General features: G+C 37.0%; 2 protein-coding genes and 1 non-coding gene across 8 annotated transcripts; 2 read left to right on the plus strand and 1 right to left on the minus strand.

The window, feature by feature from the left end:
- Window positions 1-37: 37 nt before the first annotated feature.
- LOC116257905 (protein CHLORORESPIRATORY REDUCTION 7, chloroplastic) lies at window positions 38-2,872 on the plus strand. Of its 3 annotated transcripts, none has more exons than XM_050078791.1 (4): window positions 38-212; window positions 517-596; window positions 881-1,011; window positions 2,323-2,872. In XM_050078791.1, the coding sequence occupies exons 1-4, from the start codon at window positions 181-183 to the stop codon at window positions 2,593-2,595; spliced, it is 516 nt and encodes a 171-aa protein (XP_049934748.1). In that variant the 5' UTR covers window positions 38-180; the 3' UTR covers window positions 2,596-2,872. The 3 variants fall into 3 exon arrangements, with proteins under 3 accessions (XP_049934748.1, XP_031490789.1, XP_049934747.1); XM_050078790.1 differs by lacking the exon at window positions 38-212 and adding an exon at window positions 261-441; XM_031634929.2 differs by lacking the exon at window positions 517-596.
- Window positions 2,873-7,550: 4,678 nt separating this feature from the next.
- TRNAN-GUU (transfer RNA asparagine (anticodon GUU)) lies at window positions 7,551-7,624 on the minus strand. Its single transcript has one exon. It is a non-coding gene; the product is annotated as a tRNA-Asn (tRNA).
- Window positions 7,625-7,702: 78 nt separating this feature from the next.
- LOC116257330 (protein RIK) lies at window positions 7,703-24,421 on the plus strand. Of its 4 annotated transcripts, none has more exons than XM_031633947.2 (12): window positions 7,704-7,903; window positions 9,626-9,866; window positions 14,228-14,356; window positions 14,467-14,501; window positions 14,599-14,674; window positions 17,443-17,574; window positions 17,676-17,762; window positions 18,194-18,287; window positions 18,421-18,535; window positions 21,618-22,137; window positions 23,537-23,780; window positions 23,861-24,421. In XM_031633947.2, exons 1-12 carry the CDS (start codon window positions 7,833-7,835, stop codon window positions 23,983-23,985), a joined length of 1,869 nt encoding a protein of 622 aa, XP_031489807.1. In that variant the 5' UTR covers window positions 7,704-7,832; the 3' UTR covers window positions 23,986-24,421. The 4 variants fall into 4 exon arrangements, with proteins under 4 accessions (XP_031489810.1, XP_031489812.1, XP_031489807.1 ...); XM_031633949.2 differs by having other exon boundaries at window positions 18,194-18,281; XM_031633950.2 differs by lacking the exon at window positions 23,861-24,421 and having other exon boundaries at window positions 7,703-7,903; window positions 22,857-23,679.
- Window positions 24,422-25,043: the final 622 nt, after the last annotated feature.

Genomic DNA, 25,043 nt, shown 5'->3' on the forward strand with positions numbered 1-25,043 from the left:
GCTCCCTGGGGCCCTCTATCAGGGAATTGGTTTCCGTTTGAAAGAGGATCGCGAACATGTGTCTGAGATGGAGGCATTCTCTTGGTTCTGCGTGTTGTGAGAGAGGGAGAGAGAGCTGCCCATCCTCGTCTATTTTCAACTTCCCTGGAGCCTAGCAGGCTTACCAGTGAGCATGGAAAAATGCTTAATCAGCCACGGGTTTCACCCTCCTTGTGAGTCTGTCTCTCTCTCTCTCTCTCTCTCTCTCACTTTGTGGCGGTTCTTGTTATGAGCGATGCTTTACTGTAAGAACTTTGTCGATATTGTCTGAAGATGCTACGACCAAGCATGACGAAGCTCGAAAAGAAGCAATTAATGTGAAACTAAAAACCAAGCTCTTCATCTCAAGCACACTGTCATTTTGATGACTTTGAGAGACTCATTTGAATTAGTTCACACCATGTACGGTCAATCTCTGTAGGTTGGTAGTCGCATTATCATTCAAGCAAATTGATGAAATGAATTTTTCTGCTATAGATATCCTGTTGCTTCGTTCATAACTTCATATGGCCCCTGTAAGAGCAAAGGAGAAATGATTGCTTCGACCTCCTGTTTTGGTACGAACGCATTATTTCTGCCTTTATTGATCATGTTATCCACTTATCTCCCTGTCTATGTTGATCGACTGACCCCTGTTATATCAATTTTCTTTTGGGATGCCTGTTAATTGGTTGTGGCGCTGAGTGTGATAGTAAAATGAGCATGCCACCTGATATTCTCTTCGTGTAAATATTTTAGGGCTGTGAGTATTGCTGTAATTTTGTGCTTGGTACATTCTTTTTGTACCCATAATGTTTTTAACGAATTATTCAAGTATTGAGGCACTCTGTTGAACTTTTAGGCATGCCATCTTCAAAGAGACTATCTCAAATTCCGTTTCTAATATCAAAGCAAGGACATGGTGTTGGTAATGGTGGTTTCTCTTTCTCCAGATCGCCTAAATTTGCGGGGCATGAAAATCATGCATTAAAGGTGCTTTTTTTTCCTATGTTTAACGTTCACAGCATCTTGATTACTACCTTTCTTTTTCCTTTCCTGAGACGTGCAAGGAATGCCTTCTCTGCACTGTAAGTAACCTGCCAGTGTTATATGCTGAGAGGTCCCCAGGAAGTCAGCGAAATTGTTTATGCTAATTGCATGGCTAATGTGATAAGAAGAATTGTAGTTTGTAGATATTTTTTGAGGGCAAGCCAACATTCGGTATATGAATATGTAGAAGCAAGCATCCGATTTCCATTCTTTTGGTTATAATTCATTATAAGATGCGTGTGTTCATGTACCTTTTCTTTACCCTGTTTGCTTCTCTGTTTGAGCAATCCTGACAGGAGAATTCCATCTGGTTACCATTGAATGTATTATGTTCAATATACGAGCCTTTACTACCCGGTTGTATCCAAGCATGCCTGAACTTGAACTTGATTCTAAGTTTACCAACTCCAATGTCAAGTTTGCTCTTTCAGAGAAAGAAATTCATGTTCGCACCAAAATGTGAGGCTTAATAGCTAGGTGGGATCACATGATGTATTGTTGCGAACCAGCAATGACAATGATACATTAGGTCAACTGTCCATGAAGAGCTTTTGAACTCCTTAGGTCGCTCGAGAAAAGCTTTCTTGGGTTTCTTTAAATTAACTAACTATTTCTTATTTTCCATCACAAGGATTATTAATGCGTCAAATCTAAATATTTTCATCCATATTATATGAAAAACTCTAGGTAAAGGAGGAAGACTAGGTATATGTTTCATGTGCTATGACAACCAACATAATGTTTATTTCATAAATCAAGATATATGGTGGTGAAAGCTTTTTCTGATACTTTTTAATGAAATATTCACTAGCGATTCTTTGGACATTTTTCATGCTATATATATGTGTGTGTGTATGAAACTGTGTTGCAAAAAGCCTTTGCTGCTGTCCACACTCCACAGTGACATGTGCTGCAACTGCCATGGTTTGGGAAGTGTTTGACAATTTCCAGCTGCTGCAATGGTTTCCTTGATGTCCCTTGGAAGTCAGAGCTCTGCTTCTTCCCTACTGACCAACCAGCTGGACCCTTCCTAGGAACAGTACTGTCTGTTTTCTCTTCACTGTTGATCACTAAGCACCATTCAATGCACACAATTGATCAGCTGTGAGCTATCAAATACAAACTGAATATTGTCAATAAGCTGAGCATTCTACCTGTTCAGAATTTTCTGGTTGTGCAGCTTTCTGAAGCCATTCTACTTTTTTATTACTTGGCACTGTTTCTGATTCTTACACAAGTTAAATGGCATAACAGAATTTTGCAGTGAGAAGAAGAAGGGCATATTCCCAAACAGACACGTATGTCTTGATGGAACCAGGAAAGGGAGAGGTGTTTGTTTCAGAGGAAGAGCTTAAAAGCAGGTTAAAGTTTTGGTTAGAAAATTGGCCCGGTGGGACCCTGCCACCTGACCTTTCCAAGTTCAAGACAATTGAAGATGCTGTTTCCCACCTTGTCAAGTCAGTTTGTGAACTTGAGATTGATGGCGAAGTTGGCTCAGTTCAGTGGTATGAAGTTAGATTAGAGTGAACAGAACACTACTAGACTTGCTGAAACTTCCTTTTGGATTTGTAAGTGTTGTTTCTGCCCGTTTCCTCTGTATTCTGTTATCAAATTCGATTCCTAGTTCCAACATACTGGATACATTTATTATCCATAGTTGTAATTCCAGGTTGCTTTGAAGATAGCGAAGTTTGTGTATCATGGAAATGTTGTTCACTGCAACCTTGTAAATAAGGTGACACTGTTGTACATTGAACTTCAAAAATAGAATTCTGATGGGCCAAAAATTCTGGCCATGGCTTCATATTTCATCCAGTCAAAATTATCAAGTCTAGGTCAGAAATAGATGTTCATCAAGGAATGTGTTATTGATTACATGTGGAAATGATGGAAAATGAATTTTCCACGTAGTTGTGGAGACATGGTACAATCAATCTATGGGAAGATTGATATGGGATCTAGAGTGACACAAGTCACAACATTTTCATTGGACAAACGAGCATAGAATAAAATTTGAAATGAGAATGAGCAGTCCATTTCTGTCATAGTCGCAAGCGAAGGTAATAATTTTCAAAATATTCTGATATAGTCACTCAAAATATTGTCCGATGACTTCAGAATGTTGTTAAGAACAAATTTATTGAAACGTTATCTCAATAATATCTCGAGATAGACTAGACGTTTTTCTTAAGACTTTCAAAAAGTCTTATTTTCATCCTCATGCATGTGTTTGTTTTTGTTTTCCTTGTTGGTTCTTTAGAAGCATTTTACTTCTTTCCTTTATTTTGCAAGAAAATATACTAGAAAACATATGATCGTATAAGTTTTGCTGGGGTCTTGTGTGTTTTCATTTTTCCAATTTTTGAAATATTATGATAACTTTTGAACTAATTAACAGAAGAAAGTTTTGTCGAAAGTGTTGCTGAGTATTTGCCTCTTCAGTTGTAAGTCAATATCTGGGAGTTCAATGCTGCCATAGCTGGATGTTGTCGGATGGCTAAAATTTAAAAAATTGTCATTGAAAACAGTCACTAAATTTGTATTACCATAATTTATAGTGCAGCAACAATTTATAGTGGTTTTAATGGTAATTTATGGACTTTTTAGCATTCAATTTTTAGACGACAACTATCTAGCACCGGAAGCAGTGGCTTTTCCAACATAATCTCTTTTAGTGCATCTACATAGAAGCAGTTTATTGCCCACTATTGAGTGGCAGCGAAACATGGAAGCCGACCTCCCATATGCAAGGACACATGTAAAATGCACGCAGGTTTAAAAGCATTATGACCACTAAATAAATATGAAACCATGGGTTCGATCGTCTCCACATCCTCTTATCCGTTGCAAACTGTTTAATGTAAAATCCCTTTAGTTCTCTTTGTCCAAGGTGGTAAGCTCGACCCTGTTTGCTTAGACCAAATGTTCAGAAAAATGAAAAACTGGATACTGTAATTGAAAATTTTGGCTGTCATTAATTTTAATGTTTGGGTGAAAAAAGTTTTCATGAAAACTATGTTTAAAAAAGAAAAAAGAAAGGAGTGCGAAGTTTTTTCAGAAATTGGACAAAAAATGGGCTTGAAAAGTCTAGAAACAAAGGGGGAAGGTGCTAGGATCTCAGTTTGCTCTCTACTGTGTCTTCCTCTTGTGTCTCTCTTCCCTTTAGCTCTTTGTCTAGGATCCCAATTATGTTACATGGGTACGTGTGGTATGGCCAAATACCTGTATCTATGACAACATAAGTACGCGTGGTATGGCCAAATACCTGTATTTACGACAACATAAGTACGCGTGTAAGATGACTTCATTTTAAAACATAAAAATCCATCTTTTTAAATTAAAATTTTGCTTTAATTTTGATTTTTTCCTTTTTTTATTTCCTGCCTACCTAGATTTTATATTTTTTCTCCCCCTTTTCTTTAATTTTGATAACTTTTGTGGATTATTATATGTATAATGTATATATTTATATATGTGCCCTGTCCTCTCTACCTATAATGTTCAAAACTAGTGTATTTATACCCGCACCGTACCACACCAATACCCCCACCCATGTGACAAAAGCCAAGCCGCCACTAGAACTCTACTCACTCATGGAAGATGACAACTAATTGACCAAAGAACACGGGGAATCCAAATTCCTTAGGTTCATTCAAACAGATGAAAAACAAAACCGGACTTTTGAGAAGCTAGGAAGTTAAAAACTATAATGTTTAGTGACGCTGCAACTGATGGCACCAGTAGTCGAGTTTTCATCTAGGTCGGGTTTTCATCATACTCTTTTGAAACCTTAATTTAGTGTTGAAATTTGAGTGAACTTTGGTCTAGTTATATAGGGCAGCCCCCACGAGATCCGGGCCATCAATTGAAAATTTGTTAATTATATATTTACATTTAGTGTCTCATAAAAAATAAATCTGTCTATTGCCGTTATCTCTCCCTCTTTCTCTCTCAATCTGAAACCCTGAAAAACCCTTGCTCAAGGGTTTGCAAACTAAAAATCTTCAACCGAGGGTTTCAGTTGAAGATTTTTTTTTTTTTTAAGATATTTCTAAAATGAGATTCTTCATCTTCCCCACATTCGGCTTCTTGCCTCCACTACCATCTTTCTCCGTAGCAGCCTACTGCCTCGACAGCCATCTTCCTCCATAGCAGCAATAAAAGCATCTCGAGCACCAAAACGATCTAAACGAGTCGAGCTCAAACACCGACGAGGTTGATAGAGTTGAACTCAAGCTAGTATTGTGAAACTTGACTTGAGCAAAGTTAATCAGAATAAGAATCGAGCCAAGCTCGAGTTGGCTGAACCCGGGCTCCACTCAGCTCATGTACAGTCTTAGGTGAGAGTCATGATATTCATCGCGATGGCCTTCAAAACCATTTTCTTCCAAAAAAATATGACCCTCACATATGATCCTGATGATTACCTATTTTCTGTTGTTTACAATTTGAAAATTGAAGAAGATTTAACAAACTCCCTTTTTTCGTATAACCTCGAAATAAACAAATGAATCACACCTTCCCATAGCCAACTATAGCTGAAGAATGAATATCAGAAGAATCATATTTTTTTTTTTTTAAAAAGAAAGAAACCTCAGTTCAGATCTCTGGATACTAATAGTTGATCTAACAATATATATGAATTAATCCCACGACACTCAAGGAATTTTTAAACCACAAAGTGCAATCTGCATGAATCCTCATAACAGCTCTTACAAGTCTCAATCTGCTTATGGCACAACACATGCATATTCAGCTAAGCACTTGCGCTAGTTTTTGACGAAACATGCAAACGTCGTTGTGCATACTACACATACACACCCCTCGATAATGGAAGCCCAACTATTAGTACCACAACAAAGAATCATGTCTTTTTGCTTTTGGATAGCATCATTTTTCTTACTTAGAGATGCAACAATGAAGTCATGAGAACACAAAGACGAAATGGTTTTAAAGGCTTACAATGACATTCTCAATTTTGTTGGAGCCAATGTATATGCAAATTTGCATGTAGTTATGCTTTTGTATAGAGATATTTTTCAATCTTTTATAAGAATCTTGAGAAGTCTGTGGGCAATTATAGAAAATGGTTTCACTTCATTTCCATACATGTTGGTCCTGGTGGACAATTAATGCCTAACTGCTCCCAAAGAGAGAGAGAGAGAGAGAGGGAGGGAGGGACATATTCTGGCATATTTTAGTTATTTAGTTATTTCATTTGGTGCTCATTGATCATTTTTAAGGGGTATTTTTTTTCTTTTTAAATTAGTACACCTAGTATGAAATCTTTGGCTTCCCCATGTGTCCAGATCAAGAGGGTGATGAACAAAACAAATCAACCATAGTTGTATGAACTTAGTGTTTGACTTGCCTTCTTATTTTCTAAAGATTTGAACTGGATGAGTATTTCATCCAACCATCCAAGAAAAGAGCTAAAACTTTCACCAAACCCCTTGTCCCTTAAAAATACAGCCTACCGTAGTTGCTTTGCTGAGCTTTAACTTGCGCGTTAGTAGCATCCCTTTTACGACAATAAAAGAGTTGGTGCCCTGATGATCCGAAACGTACACCGGCTGCCTACCAGTCCCCACTCCGGCTGTTGCACCAGCCCCTTGGGGAATTATTTTCTAAAGATTTCATTAGTACCCGCATTAGTGCGGTAGATCATCTTGGTTATAGGTAAGCTTGCCAAGCCAATTCCTAGTAGACGTTGAGGAATATGGTTGTCTTTTCATATTAAATAATGAATGACCATAAGGCATCTCTGTAGAAATAAGCACATCTATGTGGGCTGTTGCCCACACCAGCCCTTATATGTGCCTCCTCCACTGCCTGCACTCTCAATTCATCACAAACTTTTAAGAGAGAGTCCATTATTAAATAATGAATGGCCATAAGGTGTCACAGTAGAAATAAGTAAGTCTATGTGGGCTGTTGCCCACACCAGCCCTTATATATGCCTCCACCACTGCCTGCATTTTTTTTTATTTAATGCATTTTTTTTTACTTAATGCTCTTAGACCGGTGTGCCATCAATTTTTCTTGTACATGTATGATAATTTCCTGTCAATTAAAAGTCAGCCTCTCCCTCAACAGATCAAACATATATTCATGCCGTTCGCATGCTTTAATCTTGAGCTTAATTATGATTTTAATCCCCACGATAATCAGAGAAAATATTACATAAAATTATAAATCCGATTAAGCAAACACAAACCAATATTAATATTTTTTCTAAATTTGCGATAACAAATGCATGACTTTTGACGGTGCAAACAAAATTATGTTAATTTTTTTTTACTTAATACCGTTGGAATAGGTCCTCCCACAAATTGGAGGGGTTTATTTACGCAGCGAGCCATTGCCTATCTATTTATTGCTGTTACAAAAGAAAATAAATAAAAGTTACAGGATTTTTACAGTTTTAACTTTTAACCGTGTGTTCTTGGAAAAGAAATACATAACAAAAAGAAAAAAGGACACGCTAGAAGGAGGGCTTGAACCTCCGACCTTGTGGTTAACAGCCACACGCTCTAACCAACTGAGCTATTCCAGCTTGATAGTTTCTTTGTACTTTTAATACAATAAATATTATTTCTTGAATTCTCCGCACATTAACAAAACGCCGCAGAGAGGGAGAGGGATGGAGAATGGAGTCGTAGAGGGGAAGGGTAGAGAGAGAATTTGAGGGAGAGAGAAAGGTGTCGTGGTCGTGGAAATCCTTCAGCTCTACCACCGCTTCGCCGTCTGCGCGCCCCACAGCCATGACGGAGGAGCAGAGCATCCCTAAGCCGCCCGAAGAGTCCTCTTCATCCTCTAACGCCAGCAGGCAGAGGTAATCATCATATATGCTTTCCTACACGCCGCCGTTCCCCTTCTCTTGTTTACCGTTGTTGTTCAATTTGATTGTGCGCTACCAAAAGTTAGAAGAAAAAGAACCCTAATTATCCTTGTCCTGTTATTCCTTTCTGCTGTCTGATGTCGAACATTCCCTTCGTTTCATCGGCGTCTCGTTGCATATCATATGCGCAGTTCGCTGTTCACTTGGTTGCCTGTTGGGCAACAGGAGGAGTTGGGCGCGATTGATTACCTTCCAAGCAGGGTGTTCTCTCTCTCCCTCTGTGTGTGTGTGTGCGTGCGTGTCAGTTTGTCTGTCTGTCTGTCTCTTTCTTTCCCCCGGGGGAATTGGGGTTGAGGACGATCAATCTAAGTAGCAAAACCAAAGAGGAAGATGCTTCGTCCTGTAACTACAAGGGGAATCATCTTATGTTTCGATCATGAGCGATGACTCATGACATGGTTGCTTCAATGGTAACAACTAACAACCATTGAGACGGTGGCTATCTGTACCCGCTACGTGGACAGAGGAATTTTTTCTCTTAATATTGTTTGAGGTTGACCCATTTGATTCATATCCGTTCCTCCCCCATATCAATTAGTATACCGTAACCTCCCAAAAATGGAAGAATTGCCATACATCCTGCAGACTTCCGAGTTTGTAAGACATAGTTCTTGTTTCTTCACCTATTGTGGAATAAGGACCGAAACACATTATGTGCTGGAAGTATGTCAAATTTTTTCCTACTTCTGTCTGACTAGACATGCATATTTTATGTTGCTTGTTTCTTTAAGCCTGCTACTTTCCTGTCTCTGATGCCTTGAATTCAGATTTCAAACTTAGCTAAAACTATCCAGTTGAATTATGGGAGCAAGGGTGAAAAATGTCCACTAGAGTCTATTGCAATCTGCTGATTGCTTGTTGCTTTTATTTTACAATATGGATTGATGTTGTGGTTGATATATACTTCTGACGTAAACCAAGCAAAGGTTGTTGAAATTTGTTCGTTATTGTTGCTGGTATCTTGTAATATGCATTTGTATTGAGTCTGATATATCCTTGTTAATATGAAGTTATGAGTTAAGCAACCTAAATAATCTTTTCACAATAAAGCAAATAAGCGCTCCATAAACTGAAGAAATATCATGCCATTTGTAACTTCATGCGATTTTCAATAACAATAACAACACAGTTGTATGTTTGTGTCTAAGCTATTTGTCTTTGTGAGTTTCCATGTAGCCAACTTTATGCATGATAGGTGTTCTTGGTTAGCCTTTAGAATGCTTTTGATCAAGAAATTCTTTAGTTTTGTATCTAGATGAGAGTGTGCTTGTTTAAGCCAATGATTGAAAGTTGAAACCTGAAGAATTACAATTGTGGTTTCTCAGTGTTTGTTCCTTGCTTATGATGATTGGTCACTGTCATAGCTTCATAATAGTCATTTAAAACCTCATCCTGAAGTTTTTTTTATGTTGTTGTTGTTGGTATTGTTGTAGTGAGATATCAAAAGAATTTGTGAAGACTAAAAGTTTAGGAATGATGCACCAAGTATGCATGCCCTTAGTGTGCTGTTAGTATTATGCTTTTGCCATTTTGGTACATTAGCCTCTTAATTTCATCTTGAACTCACCTTGGTAATTCCTTTATTCTTCTTTTTCTTTAAAATACTTTCTTTCTTTATGTGTATATTATGTTTTCTTTTTTAAATTGTGTAAATAGGAGAAAGAGAAAATGGGATCAACCTGCTGAGTCAATAATTTCAGCTGGATTACATATGCCAAGTGTTTTTCCACCCAGTAGCATCGCTGTTGCTGCTGGACCCACCATTCCAGTTGTTGCTTCACCTTCCATTGCTCTTCCAACGGTTTTGCTTCCTACAAATTCCACATCTATACCACAAGTTTATCAAGCACCTCTTGCATATCAGAATGCTGCTTCAGTAGTGCACAAGCTGAACCAAGTAAGCGGAGTTTGTCTACATCATACATACGTCTGTTCTTAAACTATATTTGGGATATGGATATCAGAGGATTTAGTTTGGTGTTGGAGTTTGCTATCTTAGTTGGACTTTATAACTAGATTCATATTTTCTTTGGCTTGAGGATTTGAAAGTAAAAAATTAAGGCATGACAATAAGGTTATCCAAGTGCCAAAATCCACTTACTCAGATTCCTCTTTGAAGTGGAGGTTGTTCTCCTGATCTCCTAATTTAGGAGGAAGCATTGACCTTGTCCAACATCTGTGTGATCTTTTAATACTTGACCTTCAATGAAATGTAAATTGTCTCTATTTTTTTATATAAGTTGGACATTTAATGGATTGGATAATAATTGCTTTTGAAATTTATGTTAACGACTTTTTCAGACAAAACAGGATGTCTGGAAACACAGGCAATACTAAACAGAATCCTGTAAAGGAATGGCATGTTCTTCCAGACACTGACGAAATAACAAATTTATGAAAAGCTAATTCCTTTGAAGTATGTGCAAATCCTGTGGCTATATCGATCAGGTTTGTGGCTGACATAAGAAGAAACAAGTCTCTTTTTGGAAACGACAATCAAAGAGCGGTTTAAAATGAACAAAGTTCATAAAAATAACCCTAGTACTGCATGGCTGTTTTCATTATCCTCCCTTCTACTAGATAAGTGCTCTTCCCTTCTCCTCCTCACTCCTCTGCTTTTTTTTTCTCTGTTTGTATTTTTTTGTTTTCCGTTTTTTATTTAAGGTGAGCTTCGCATCCAATCAGCACTATTGCATGCAGAACCCATGTTGCATTGATGCAGGTGCGGTGTCCAAATTGCTGAGTCTGTGTGACATGGATTTCTTGTTTCTTGGGTGCTCAAATGAGGAGAGCTGGACATGCAAACTTTTCTGTCCGCTAGTTTTCTTATTTTTGAGCATTATCACAAATATTATCTTTTTTTTTTGAAAAATGTATTTTAAAGATGGGAAAACTAACAAATTAGGAAAGAGAAAAAACATGATATTTTGATAAAATTTGTCAAAAATGAAAGTATTGCATTGTTATTACATTTTTTCCCATTGTGATTTGTTTAATGCATACATATTTAGGTTTCTCTTAACCTATGTGACATGGATGTAGTTATGGGTGCAGATAAGTCCAAAGCATTTTCAAAAGACCTTGGGTGTGGACTACTTATGTGTATATGTATAACAAATTAAATTAACAATATTATTTTAAATTTTTAAACAAGAAAGATACGAAGCAATCTATCTAACACAGACTTGCCATGCGGACGCTGGTGTGTCATCAGACATGGTCTATGCCCATCCAGTGTGGTCAACTGCACCACACCAGTTTTGTCCAAAAGACAATGCATGCTGAACTTGCATCTCCGTGTGTAAGATGCAGCAAACTGAGATGAAAGCTAAGATTGTCCTCGTGTCAGTTTAAAAGTATATGTACTAAATGCTGTTTTTTAAGCTATTTCTTTCTCTCTCTCTCTCTCTCTCGTGTTCCCCCTCTATGTAACTCTCTCGCTTTTCATTTCTCCTTCATTTTCCCCTCTTTTGAACTCTCTTGTTCCCCCTCTCTAACTCCCTCTTTCTCTCTCATTCTTCTCCAATCTTTTAAAAGCTGTCTTTCTCTCTACCCTTTCGTTTCTCCTCTATCAGAAACTCCCCATCTTGTTTTTCCCCTCTTTTAGAAACTCTCTCTTGCTCCCCCCTTAGGGATGATGAACTCATCTCCCCAGCCCTAAACTAGCAATAGTTTTTGGACGTTTGACTAAGGTAACCCCAAGGAAAAAGTCTATTTGTAACAATAGTACATGACTAAGAAGTTGAAAGAGAACAAAATCTAAAAAAGGTCAAAAGAGAAGAAATTATAAACATAAGGCTATGGAAAGCTATATCTAACAACTGACTATATATGTAACAAGACTCAAAAGGGATTAGGTTAGTGGACGATTCTGTAACACTGTAACTCTGATCCCTCTGGCTTTGAGTTTTCTTATATACCATAGTCACGAAAAACACGTTTTTTCCGAAAAAATTGCGATGAATTAAATTGACGTTTAAAACTTAAAACAATGCATTTTTTTGAAAAAAATGTAAAAGAAAAAACGTGTTTTTAATGCATTTTTTCTCATTTTTTCATTTTTTTCATTTTTTAATGCCAAACAGTTTTTTTTTCATTTTCTATTTTTTATTTGTTGCTAATCTCCTTATCTTTTGATGTTTTGTCATTAGTTTCTCACTTATTTTATTTTCCCCCCATTTTTAGTTTTTTTTTAAAGTTTTTTAAAATTTATCGTATTTTTTTCGTTTTTTCCCCATTTTTTCAAGCTCACCTTATAATACCCGAGAAAATCTCACCGTTGAAAACTTCCAAATATTATTTGTGACTATGTTGCATTACATACATAGTCTACATATGTAATACAAAATTGTCCACTGACTCTATTCCCTATGCAGTCTGTTATGTAACTTTTCATAGCCTTATTGCTGCACCCACACCCAGATTTTTTTTTGAAAACTGCTGTGCCGGCATAGACACCCAGTATCTATGTGACGCAGCAAGCAATACATTCATGAATCAAAGTTCATATTCATAAATTGACAATCATAGTAATATACATACCAAAGTTAACACAAATTGTTTCAATTTAAACCTACAAAAGACAGAAATGAGTGAGCCGACTTTTGGATGACTTTAGAGTTTAGTCATGGATACATAGACCACACCTAACATGTTCTTGACCCTGTTCACTTCAAGCCTAGAGCTGCACTTTTATCCAGCCATGTCAACAACCCAATGTGGTACCGTCTTAGCCTCTTAGATGAGTGCTTGTTACATAGCTTTTAACATTTTAATAGCTATTTGAGTTTTATTAATGCTTTTTGTTAGAAAACTGTTAGACAAATAAAAAATTAAAATGTCATTACTTATATATTATTTATTATACTTTTTATATTTTGAATTCCCAACATTTTCTCTTCAGAAAAGAACAACCTGATTAGCACCCAACAAAATTTTGCAGATGTCCTGATAATATTTGTGATGATTAGATACCACTTGAAAGAAAAGGAAACTCCTAGTTTTTAAGTTGAGTTGTTTTAGGCCCAGTCTATAGTGATGAAAAAAAGGAGATAAGCGACACAGACTCTTTCAAAAGATTGCAGTGCCCAAGTCATCTTAGGTGCAGCAACAAATAAATTACATGTTAATTGTTAAGGAATGCCTCCTACTTTTTCTCTATAACAGGAGGATTTCATTTTCTATGGGCCATAACTTGTTATGTCTTACTCATGCTAACTGCCAACTAAAAAAATGAATGGTGTTTACAACTTTACAAAGCAAAGGTTGGCATAATGCCATTAGTGTGTTTGGTTTGCTTCAAAAGATCTTGAAACCTTTAGATTTTTCAAAATTTCTTGCTTTATATATATATTGTTTGTGGGGGTTTCAAACATAAATTTTATTATATGGTAGGTTTAAAATTTGAAAAAAGTTTAAACTGCATTTAAAAAATCTCATGTTACTTTGAATTGCAAATATAGTGATAATTTTTTGTTTAACTTGTTATTGGTGTTTTTATTGTGGTATTATGAAAATATTGCTAATATTGTGACATTAATAGAAGCCATAGTGTCACAAATGTGGACAATATTTGAGAAGATCACATTTTTTTGTCAAAATAGCATAACTTTCTATAAAAGGGAAAATCTACAGACGTTCCTTGTGATAACATGTCAAGTTATCACGATATTTTCCTCGTTTTTATAAAAGAACATTTTTTTTTTTACTTTAGTGTATGTTTCCATTTTCTGATTGATTCTAAAGTTTTAAAAGCTGTTTTGAATTTTTAACAGTATATTAGTCAAAAACTTAGTACACGACTATTAGTTTTGTTTTTCTTTATTTTTATGTGTTTTAAATGTTTTGAATTCTGACTTCTGAGATTCTCTGGCATAGAAGATACCTGAGAAGAAGCTTGCTAATAGACACCCGAGAACTGTATTGGTGACAATGGGTCAAAACTGTTGGTCATTATTGGCTTCCATTGGACGTTTGAAGGTGGTTCTCTTGCTAGCACATGATCTTCCTAAAAATAGAGTCTACTTTTTTGGTCTTTATTCCAATGTTCCTTATTTAGTTGGGTTATTTTTTTAGTTCAGTTTTTGTCAGGTATTGCATACGAACTACCTTTTTGCGTATATATGCAGCCTCTGTTCAAATTCATTGCATTATTGCATATGTTACATTGGTGTTGGTGACAATTGATAATCCCATTTCTGTTGATGATTTTTTTCCTCTCCTTTATCTGAAAGCTATTGATAAGTTTATCTTACACAGGAGGCAACAGCAAAAGTAGTGAGTTTGCAGCCAAAAATTCAAGATGAACTGATTGCTCGAGAAATTGTGATAAATGATGCTGAATCTACCATACGATATAAACTCACAAAGCGGCAGACTCAAGAAGAGGTGAAATATTGATTTGCATTAGTATAGGTGTATTTCATTGTGTTAGCTTTGTAATCTGAGACTTATTATTGTCTTTTATGGAATAAAACTCTTCTTTTTTTCTTTTGCAGATCCAGAAATGCACTGGTGCTGTGGTTATAACTAGGTGGTGGTTGGTTAGAAGCATGTGATGTTTTTAAAGAAGTCCAATTTCTTTGATTTTTTTACTCACTTACCTGCAAGTTTATGAATTTACCTTGAAGGGGAAAATATCGTCCTCCAAATGCAGTACAGGATAATGAAAAGCCATTGTATCTTCACATTTCTGCTGGTGCTCATGTGAGTATTGCTGCAGCAAATCTCAATAAAGTAGTTAAAATGTCCCTTCTTAAGCTTGGCCTCTTAGTAGCCAGTTCACTTTGAGGTTTTTTATTCAAATATTGAATTAGTGGGTTTTGTTTGTCATGCAATGTATATGTATGTGCCTTTCAGTTGATTTTTACTGCAATCTCGCACCCAAAACTTCTCTGTTACGACCTGACCCTAAAGAGCTGGTCTAATAAGTGGGCCAGCTTGGCTCTGAAAATTGTTGGGCCTTGGGGTAGATTTTTCATGAGGCCTGGCCCTATGACCTGGGTACTTAAACACTTAGCAGGACTGATGCCCTCTTTTTTTCCATTAGCCAAAAATATCACGATATTAATGAAAAAATGAAAAATGTGAAGACAATGCGAGAAATTGAAAATATTGCAAAAAAATATTCTTTTGCGTTTTTATCATGATTTTATGGCATTTATTTTATTTGTTTAGTCACATGCTGAAATGAGGGCAATCTCTTCGTTTTCTTTTAAAACTTTAATCTGGTTTCTCTTGGCCTTTAACCTGACCATCAGAGAGGGAGAGAAAGAGAGAGAGAGAGAGAGAGAGAGAGAGAGAGAGATTACCACAGAGAGAGAGAGAGAAAGAGAGATATTACCACAGAGAGAGAGACAGAGAGAGATGATGATGATGATGTGGAGAGCTGCGAGGTGAGGACTGAGGAAGAGAGTGAAAAAGTTATGGTTCTCACTCTTTGAAAGTCTACGAAATTTCTTTAGCTTTACTTGTACTTATGTTACAAAAACAGGCTCAAACTTTTGAAACTTACAAACCATGCATAAATAACTTTTATTTATTTAAACTTTTTTACAAGAGGCCATATAAAAATTAGCCATATAAAATAGCCACAAGTGTGTAGTAAAATCATTGTCACAGAAATATGTTTTTTTTTTAAAAAAAAAAGTGATAAAAAATTAGCCATATAAAATAAAAAAACACAGTTTTTTTATGAAAAAAAGTTAGAATGAAAAGAAAGAGAAAACAACGTGTCTTTTTCGCGTTTTTTTTCACATTTTTATTCTTTTTATTCATTTTTGTGTTTTTTAAATTCCAAACTATTTCTTTTTTCATTTTCTAATTTTTATTTGTTGCAAATCTACTTGTTTTTTGATCATTGTGTTATTAGTTTCTCACTCATTTTATTTTTTCCTCATTTTTAATTTTTTGTTGTAAAATTTACCATATTTCCCTTTTTTTTCAAGCTTGCTGTATTATACCCGAGACAAACCTTGCTGTTTAAAACCTAAGAAAGTTTTTTGTGACTATGAGTAAAATACTAAAAAGTAAAAACAATATAACAGATGCGGAAAAAGACAGAAAAAACTGAAAAGCAGAAGCATCATTTCAAAAAAAAAAAAGAAAAGAAAAAGGACAAAAATGACCTCAACGCAGTTTGGCCGCATGAGATTCGCGTTGACAAACATCATTCGATGTTGTGTTGGAGTCGCACCTGCACCTGAATCATGTCATCTTGGGTGTTTTTGCTGTTTTGGTGAATAGATGTGATAGCAGGGGATCTTCCTTGAGAATTTGGGTAACTTCAGCTTTGGAGGTTAGAGAGGATTGGTGGTAAAGCCTCCATTACTTCCCCCCTGCCTTAAAAGGGTGACATATTCGTGGTTTATAAGGTCTCCACTCTTGGAATTTCACCAAGAGCTCCCATTAGGGTTCAAGACACCCTGCCCATCAGGATCCAACATACCATGGTTTTGATTTACTCTTGGTGATAATCCATAGCCACTAATGGGAATCTGGAGCCCAGAAATAGCATGTGCATTTTGCACCGGACTGGTTACAAACTGTTGTTCATTTTATTCTTTAGCCATTTGGATTTTTCCTCCATCCCTGCAATCGATCATCAAGGTCTCCTTGCCTTTATTTTTCTTCCATGGCTCTAGCATTGTCTTCGACAATATTGTGATTATTTCCCTATGATCGCTTGGGTTAGCATGGCGCTGATACTAGTCTTGAGGATCCTAATCAGAAATACAGTTCTTGATAAATCTGGAATTCAAGAAAGTAAGAGGAACTAGGAAAAGAAGGAGAAGAAGAAGGCCAAAATGAGAGAGAACTGGTCATTTTATTCATTGCATGCCTTCAATAATGTAAAAATTTTTGTAAGACTCTAAGAGTGTTCAGAGAATGGATTATCAGGAACTTGGACCCATGACCCATGTTTTAGTGTACATAGGTGGTGGTTTGATCCAATCCAGTTTCCTGTCTGCCCTTCATCTGCTACAAGATTATATATCAAGACATTGTGCGCTGTTACCTTTAGATGTAGAGGATCTGATTGCTAATTACTTAGAGCCTGCCTTACGTGGACGCACCATTTTGGGTGCGCCACCCATGTTGATGCTGCATGGGATCAACTACGGGTGCAGGTGGTGCTTTTTGGCCATGTCAATGTTCACCAAAATAAGAAGAAAAAGGAGGAAGAGGAGGAGAAAGGAGGAAGTTCTAATAAATTGAAATGCTTTTGCATCTCATGTGAAAAGTTACTGGCACATTTGTACTATGTCTTTCTCATTTTCATAAACAGATATCAAACTTCAGAATATGCACACTTTGTATTTGTAGGTTTTGAAAATAAAATGACACTTTATTTCTATTTCAGGTTGTACAAATTTTAGGAGGCCCAGCTCGTTTATTCTTCTCTCTATCAAGCTGTAATTCAGTTAGGTTAATATTCTTGAACCCTAATTGTTTGTTGACATTGTCTTCCCTAGCTACACGACACAGCAGAAAGAATTAAAGCCGTTGACTCTGCGGCTGCAATGGTTGAAGAGATCATGAGACAAGGTCAACATGGACATCCTGCATTGGCTCCCTTCCTCCCAATAGCAAGTACCACAAGCCAGGTAGGTTTCTCCATTCTGTCTGCAGAACCCAGCCTGTTGTGTCTGAGAGCAGCTGTAGTGTCTATAAGGTCTCTTTTTCTCTTCTTGTGATGATAATCCAGGCAACCCAACCTCTATCTGCTTCCTTGTTCCTGGGATTTGAAGCGGATCCATCATTAAACATTGCTGCACGGATCCGTGGCCCAAATGTAAGCATTGCTTTTCCTTTTGGCTTCCAATCATGAGCATTTAGTGGCAAACCTATCTTCAAACTTTTGGTTGTTATGTCTAGATTATGTGTTGCTTTTGGTTTTTAACTAAACATACATTACATATTTGATATTTTTTATTTATTTTTGTTTGAAGTTAAATTGTCCTTAGTAAAATTTTGATTTTAGGATTTCTTTTTAATTGTTAAATCATCTCGTCAGTTGGCCAGCTGTGGTTCCATGTGATCTCATGTTCCTCTTTTTAGAGGATGTGCCATTAGGAAATAGCTTAGTTTTAGGTTTCTTTGGTGTATTTGTGTTTTTTGATAAATTTGATGTGAATTTCTTATATCTCAAGTCATTCTCTGACATCTCCATATCATTGGGAGAAATTGTTTTTTGTGCTGGTGGTGGTTGGGATTGATTTGCAGGACCAATATATAAATCACATTATGAATGAAACAGGAGCATCTGTTGTACTGAAAGGATGTGGTTCTGGCAATGCTGATGATGTCAAAGGTGAAGGTATAGCAATTGTTAATTCAAATTAATGTCTTACCTTTCCGTCGAAGAAAAAATAAAGCAGCTAGTTGTTTATGCTCTTTTTGGCTGTATACTTAACAGTCTTCCTTTTTTTTTTTCCCATTTTTTTGGGTAGAATTACAGCCTTTACATTTATATCTATCAAGTAATAATTTGAAGAGCCTTGAAGCTGCTAAACTTTTAGCGGAACACCTTTTGGACACAATCAGCATGGAATGTGGTGCTACAAGGTCAGTGACTTTAGATTTAGGTGAACTGTCGTCTAAATATATTGGATTTCTTTCTGCCATTTTCACCTTTACTCTTCCATGGTTATCACAAATATTTTAGGTTGACTTACTAATAAAGAAGTTGGTGTCGTCTGGGAAGGCATGATATTTCTTTGTTTCTGTCAGATTTTTTTTTTTTTGGGGTTTTGTCAAATGTTCTTTAGTGCCAACAAATTCAATGTTCAGAAGAGATGCTAAACTAGGTGCTAAAAGTTTCTAAATGATGGGCTCTCCGTAAATCAGTTATGCCTATTACATAAAGACTTACTTTCTTCTATGAATAACTGCAGCTGTTACATGTGAAGATGGCATTCAAAGCAAATCTGTCAGTAATAATTACTTTATTCAACAGAATTTGATGTTTGTGTTCATTATTTGCCTACAAGATTATTTTACAAATGTAGTTGGTTTGCCTTTTTTATTGTCGGTATATTTTAAGCGTTTATGATTATTAATTTAACTCTGTCTCACATTTGTTTCCTTGATTAGATACTTGTCTAACGACTTTTATTTTACCTTGACTTTGCTGCATTTTGATGTTGTCTTGCTTGGCTATGTATTAGTTTTAAAAATGAAGAGAGAGGCATGCAACCAAAATCTGTGAAAGATGTAAGGCATGTCATACAGTTCTCTGAAACATGATATAATTGTTACAATCGGGAACCCACCCTCATGGCTTAGCTTTGTAATTTAGTGTCTTCGTGCATTTTTCTGCTGACTGTAATTTCATGGTTATACCTGTTGCTCAGAGTCCAGACTGCATACTGGAGCAAAAGGCAGAGGGAGCTCTTACCTTTCCTTTAAGGAAATACTCTTCATGCTCTTCCTAGATAAAGGGTTCAATTTAGTTAAAAGATTACATAGGTTTGAGGCAGAGGCAGGAGCCCATTTCTTTTAAGAATTAAAAGAAAAAAATTTCATTGAACGGCATGATCTATATGTAGTGAATTCAATTGAATGCATCCTTAGATGACATTGACCTAAATGTGCAAAAGAACATTTTTGTTATCTTTGAAAAGAAAATCTACAAAGCTACTTTCAACATGTCAAGGTGATCTCTGAATGTCGTACACGCAAGAAAGTTAAGAGCTGTACCAGGCCCGAGTAATTGACTGTCTGTAACTTAGAGATCATTACTTTCCTTCCACCTTTGTTTATATTGACATGCTCCGCCGACTGCCCTTTCTAAAGAAAAGAATTAGTTCTTTATGGGGTACTTTTATCAGAAAGTGAGACTGTATGTATTGTTTGCAGAGGGAGTTTATCCAACGGTATATCAAAATGACAAAAGCTTGTTTGTGACGATAGTCTAAAGTCCCTTTTGTCCTATGTAACACGGGTACTTCTATTTAAGAGGAGTACCAGCATAGTACCGGTACGACATTGGTACGAGCGTGGGTGCAGCGTTAGGGACTGCGTTGACCGCACCGTGTATGGTCAATGTACCTGGGGTCAAATTTGTCCATTTTCAGACTCGGTCAACTTTGACCGAGTCTAAAATTGTCCGTTTTAGATTTTAACGTGTTTTACATTTTAACGCTTTTTACAATTTTCACGTTAAAATTATCGAAACCCTTATGTTTTGTCGAAGATGGTTTTCGTCTTCACTCTTTACCAAAGTGAAGAACTAAGTCTTCACTCTTTACCAAAGTGAAGAACTAACGATGACAAGTGAACGGCGAACGGTGAACAGCGAGCGGAGACGGCAGGCGTGAACGGCGAACAACGACGGTTCTTCACTTCGTCTTCATTTTTTCTTTTTTTGTTTGCTGTTTTCTTCCTTTTTGATCGAGCTCCGTTCTTCTGTTCTTCCGTTAATGCATAAGACTGTATTGGTTGTTGTTGTATTCAATCTGGTGGCCAAGGAGAGGGACTGCTTGCCGGTATGTTTTGCAGAGGGTTTCCTCGACCCTCTGCCTTTAGGCGGAGGGTTTGCAGAGGCGGTGGTCAAAAGAAGAGCAAGGAGAAGAGAAGTGGGAAAAATCGGGGGGAGAGAGAGAGGAAGGGAGAGGGGAAGAACGAGGGTTTCAGTTTCCAAATCGCCCCAATGATTTTACTTTTAATAAAGTTGTGATTCTTATGATATGCAATTGTCACCCTACAATTTCACCCGTGTCTCTCTACTTTTCTTCTACTATGATGTTCTTTTGTACTCTTGTCTTTGTGGTTCTTATGATGTTTTGGATTCATTTGTATCTTGAACTGCTAAGCTTTTCAGTTATCGCCTTATCGGTTATAGTTTTTTGCTTTTTAGATACACTAGTAATATGATAATATCTATAAATTTTGGATCATGATTTATGAATATGTTATTCTGTTTGTAATTTTTTGATATATATATGTGTGAATATGTTATTCGGTTTATATATATATATATATATATATATATATATATAGTGTGTGTGTGTATGTGTGACCGTACCCCTGCACCCAAGTTTTTATCCGTACTGCTACCCGTACCTATACCCATGTGACATAGCTTTTGTCTTTAATGGTGAGAAAAGTGTTGGGTGTTTTGGTCAGTGAGCACATTGCCATGTAAAGACACAAGACTTGTAACAGTGGCTTATTTATATAAAGAGGGCAATTCAAACAAATCTCGTTATTGGCTTAAATGGCTTGGCATGTGCACTATCCAAGAACTAGGGATAACTTTCACAATTATGAAAACAAAATCACTTGAAATGACTACTGGACTTCTGTCTTGTCCTTTTTTTTTCCAAATAAAGGGTTAATCATTCGCAATTTTCATTGAAAGTTAAAATCTACCTCTGAACTGCCAGTGAGGATAGGAAACACAACTTGAACTTGATTTAAAAGCATGTGCAGTGCTTGGTAAGGTTGGCTTCACTGACACTCTAAGGCATGTTATATGCCTGATGGTTGAGGACCATGAGGAAAGCTATCCTAGAAGTCACGTTCCTTTCATTAGTATGAGTGGATATGCTATCCATACTTTTATTTTTTCAGCTATTTGTTTTTTGGTGCTCACTTAAATATCCGTATCAATGTACATGATGGGTGCAATTTTCCTGAGTTTCAGGGTATCTACAAGTAAGGCTTACAATGCAGTTCCACCCCCTCAACAGTTGCTGGTTGGCGTTCAAACCTCCAGTGCAAATGAAGAAAATAAAACTTCTGACAGGATTGTTTCTGCCTCAGCATGTTCTGCTACCACCTCTACTGCATTATCATCATCTTCTGTGGTTGCTATTTCTCCTGCTATGGCCGTGGTCTCTACAGTTCATTCCCAGGTGATAGGTCCACCTGGGGTTGTCAATATTGGACAACCACATCTGAATACTGCTAATTGTTGTCCACCTTCATTCACTGGAACAAACTACAATGGATATGGAGGAATTTATCCGCAGGCTACACCATTGCAGCAAGTTGCACTTGCATTGATACAGCCACCCAATCAAGCGCCTCCAGTGCAAGGTCCTTCATCAGATGCCGGCACGAAAAGCTCAGAACCTGAAAAACCTCAATCTGATAAGCGGTCTCACAGGAGGAAGTTTCAGGAGCTACCTACTGAAAGTAAGAGATCTGCAGGATGTCATAAGGTGCGTCTTTCGTGTCTTCTAATGTTGAATCAAGTGAATAGTTTGGTAGTGAATGCTATTATGCTTCTTGCTTTCTTTGTGTTTCTTCTGCAAAACCACTAGTTGTTGACGATCTAAACGTTTTCTTGCTTATCTGTAGTCTTTTCCACACTAGGTATTGAGCCTATTGGCTTTGGTGTATTTTGTCAAGTTTAAAACTAAAACTAGAAATTTTAAAGGTTAATACTCTTTCTTTATTCTTTGAGAAAACGTGTATGACTCCCCCCCCCCCCCCCCCAAGTGAACCACACGTGTAAGTTAAACCTTCCAATTTCATATCTTATACACTCTCCTGGTTTGTTTACATTTTGTTCATCCCTGTTACCTTTCACAGGTATGTCAAATATGAGGCAGCATTACCATGAGTTTTAGGGGCAAATAGTCATTGACATGTAAAGGCATTTGTGTTTTTAGTGCAGTCATCAGGACCATTTTTAGTTTTTTGCTCTTGTTTTGGTCAAGTTGTTAGCAATTGTTCTTGGACGTTTCCCTGTCATTGATGTAGTTTTCGAATTTTCTCTTTTTTGTATTTTGGTTTGTTCATGAGGTCTATTGATTTTGGTATAAAGAAGCTTTCACTGTCTCCTGAAAAGCAATAAAAGGGTTCTTCTGCACTTGCGGCAACTCTTTAAATGATCTGACTTGCATCTTATGAGTTTCTTGTGTTCTGCATGATCCAGAATGTCCATTTGCTGATTTTTGCTGCTAATATTCCAGGTATTTTCTCTCTGACCTTCTATGACGCTGACAGGCTGGTCCGAGATTCTATATTCCACATTCGTTTGCATGTTTCACAGGAATGCATTTTGCGGAGGTGCCATGCGCTACAGGGTGGCCATTGTAGTTTTTTCCAGGATACTGTTTATGGAATTTGGTCATGCCATTCAAGTCAGTTGAGCTAAGATTTGACCTTTAGCTGGTCTTAGGTCTTAAGGAAAAATTTCTAAAAAATGATCCTATATTTTTTGGTTTACAGTTTCAAAAGTTGACCTATGAAAGTATGTCGTTGCAGGAAAAAAAGGAAATTTTTTTTCTTCCTTAGGGAGGAGTGATGGGTGCATGCAGTGTGGAAACTGTTAAGTGTTTTTGTTCATTTGTGCAGTCCTAGTGAATTTTTAGGTTCGTAGCTTTTCTATTCAAGGGGAATCAATGCCTGGAAGCTTCATTTGCATGCATGTGTTTGTCTGACTCATCGTGTCAGGTTCATGTGCAGTTTTAACTTTTAACATCTTGATAATCTTTGAGCTCACTTAATAGATTTAGATGACCAGTTTAGTTTTTTTCCTTTTCCTTTGTGGTATAAGGCAGATATGAATCTTTCTTCTTCTTTTTCCTTTTTTTTCCCCATCACTTACAACAGGAAACAGAATTTCTTAAGCCAGGTAATTCCTCAGAGTATCAAAGCTCAAGAAGTCTTCTGAGTATGCCACCACCAAGGAAGTTGCTCCCTCCATTTGCTAATGGAATGCCACCACCCCCTCCAAAATTTCTGCCACCACCCCCTCCAGAAACACCACCTCCACCCCCAAAGTTCAGTTCACAACCTCCAAAACTTGAAGCTGCACAGCCCACTGATAATAAATTGGATCATGGTCCTACTTCTGGTAGTGGTTTTCTCAAGTTCAGAATTCGTTGAAGTAGCGTGATTTCTTTAGTTACTAATCCAGCTTCTTTTTTGTTTCAGAAATTCTACTTAAACTTGCCGAGTATGGGGATGATGATGATGATGAAGAGGGTGGTAATGAAAAATCTCATGAAAGTGACTCGAGACCTCCATCACTATCAGCCAAACCTTTCTGGGCTATTTGAGTTTGAGGAAATTTCAGCTACTCAACTGGTGAGAGGAGACCAATTGAACTGCAGGTTATCCTTGCATTTGCTGCAAGATTGTCCCTTGAAGCCCCCGATATCACTGTCGTGGTAGTATCACACTGCTCATCCCAGGCTACATGAACAGCTGCCTTCGCAAAGCAAGGAGGAGCTTCAAGTTATTGGTTCAAAGTGGACTAAAATAGGTGTGAGCAGCCGGCCAAGGATGGCGACAATTTTGATGATTGCTGACTTTTCAGGATGACAAATTTTTTATGTATCTCTGAAGATAGTCATCAAGGAACTTGGTGGAGTTTGTACTCTCTCAGGTTGGAGAACAGCATTGTGTACTTTACAACATTGTCTTTTCCAGTGTATTAGGCGCCATTGCTGATGTATCTTAATGGATATTTTTAATAGTGTTTTTTGACCAGTATATATGTTTGAGGATGACCTGATTTCTTGAGGCTCTATCAATTTAAACATGCGTTTCTTTTCGCCTACAACTAATTTAAGGGTGATATTCTCAGATATACGAATTAGTGTCTTGTTCAAATGCTGGCCTTGGGTTTCAGTTTGTTAAGTGTATTGTCAGAAATATCCGTTGTGGATATTACGTGGAAAAGTGGGCATATCACATAAGATCTACACGGCATCGCTCTTTGAGGGTGTCATATCTGCAACGTTCACGAAACAAATATAGATGGGATATGATAACATGGGGTGTTTGTTAACCTTCGTTTCCAAAGGAGGGTGTCCAAAAGAAATCCATTGGGCAAGTTGATTGACATCTCTTACAGCCTAGACAGTCCTTTGTCGTTGGTGTGGAAGCAATTTGCTTAGCTTTACATTTTTCCTAATCTTTACAGAAACGAAGATTGTTTTGTTGGTTGACTGGGTATACGTGATTCTTAATCCGTCTAATAAGAGATGCTTTTTTAGACATATGATGATCGGAAATTGAAGGTATAAATTATAATATTATGGCTATCCTTGAATTCATACCAAAAGTTGCAAGAAGCATCTATAGCGGTGATCTGGTCACCGGTACAGACCCA

The sequence above is a fragment of the Nymphaea colorata genome, chromosome 7 (genome assembly GCF_008831285.2).
Source record: "Nymphaea colorata isolate Beijing-Zhang1983 chromosome 7, ASM883128v2, whole genome shotgun sequence".
NCBI lineage: Eukaryota > Viridiplantae > Streptophyta > Magnoliopsida > Nymphaeales > Nymphaeaceae > Nymphaea > Nymphaea colorata.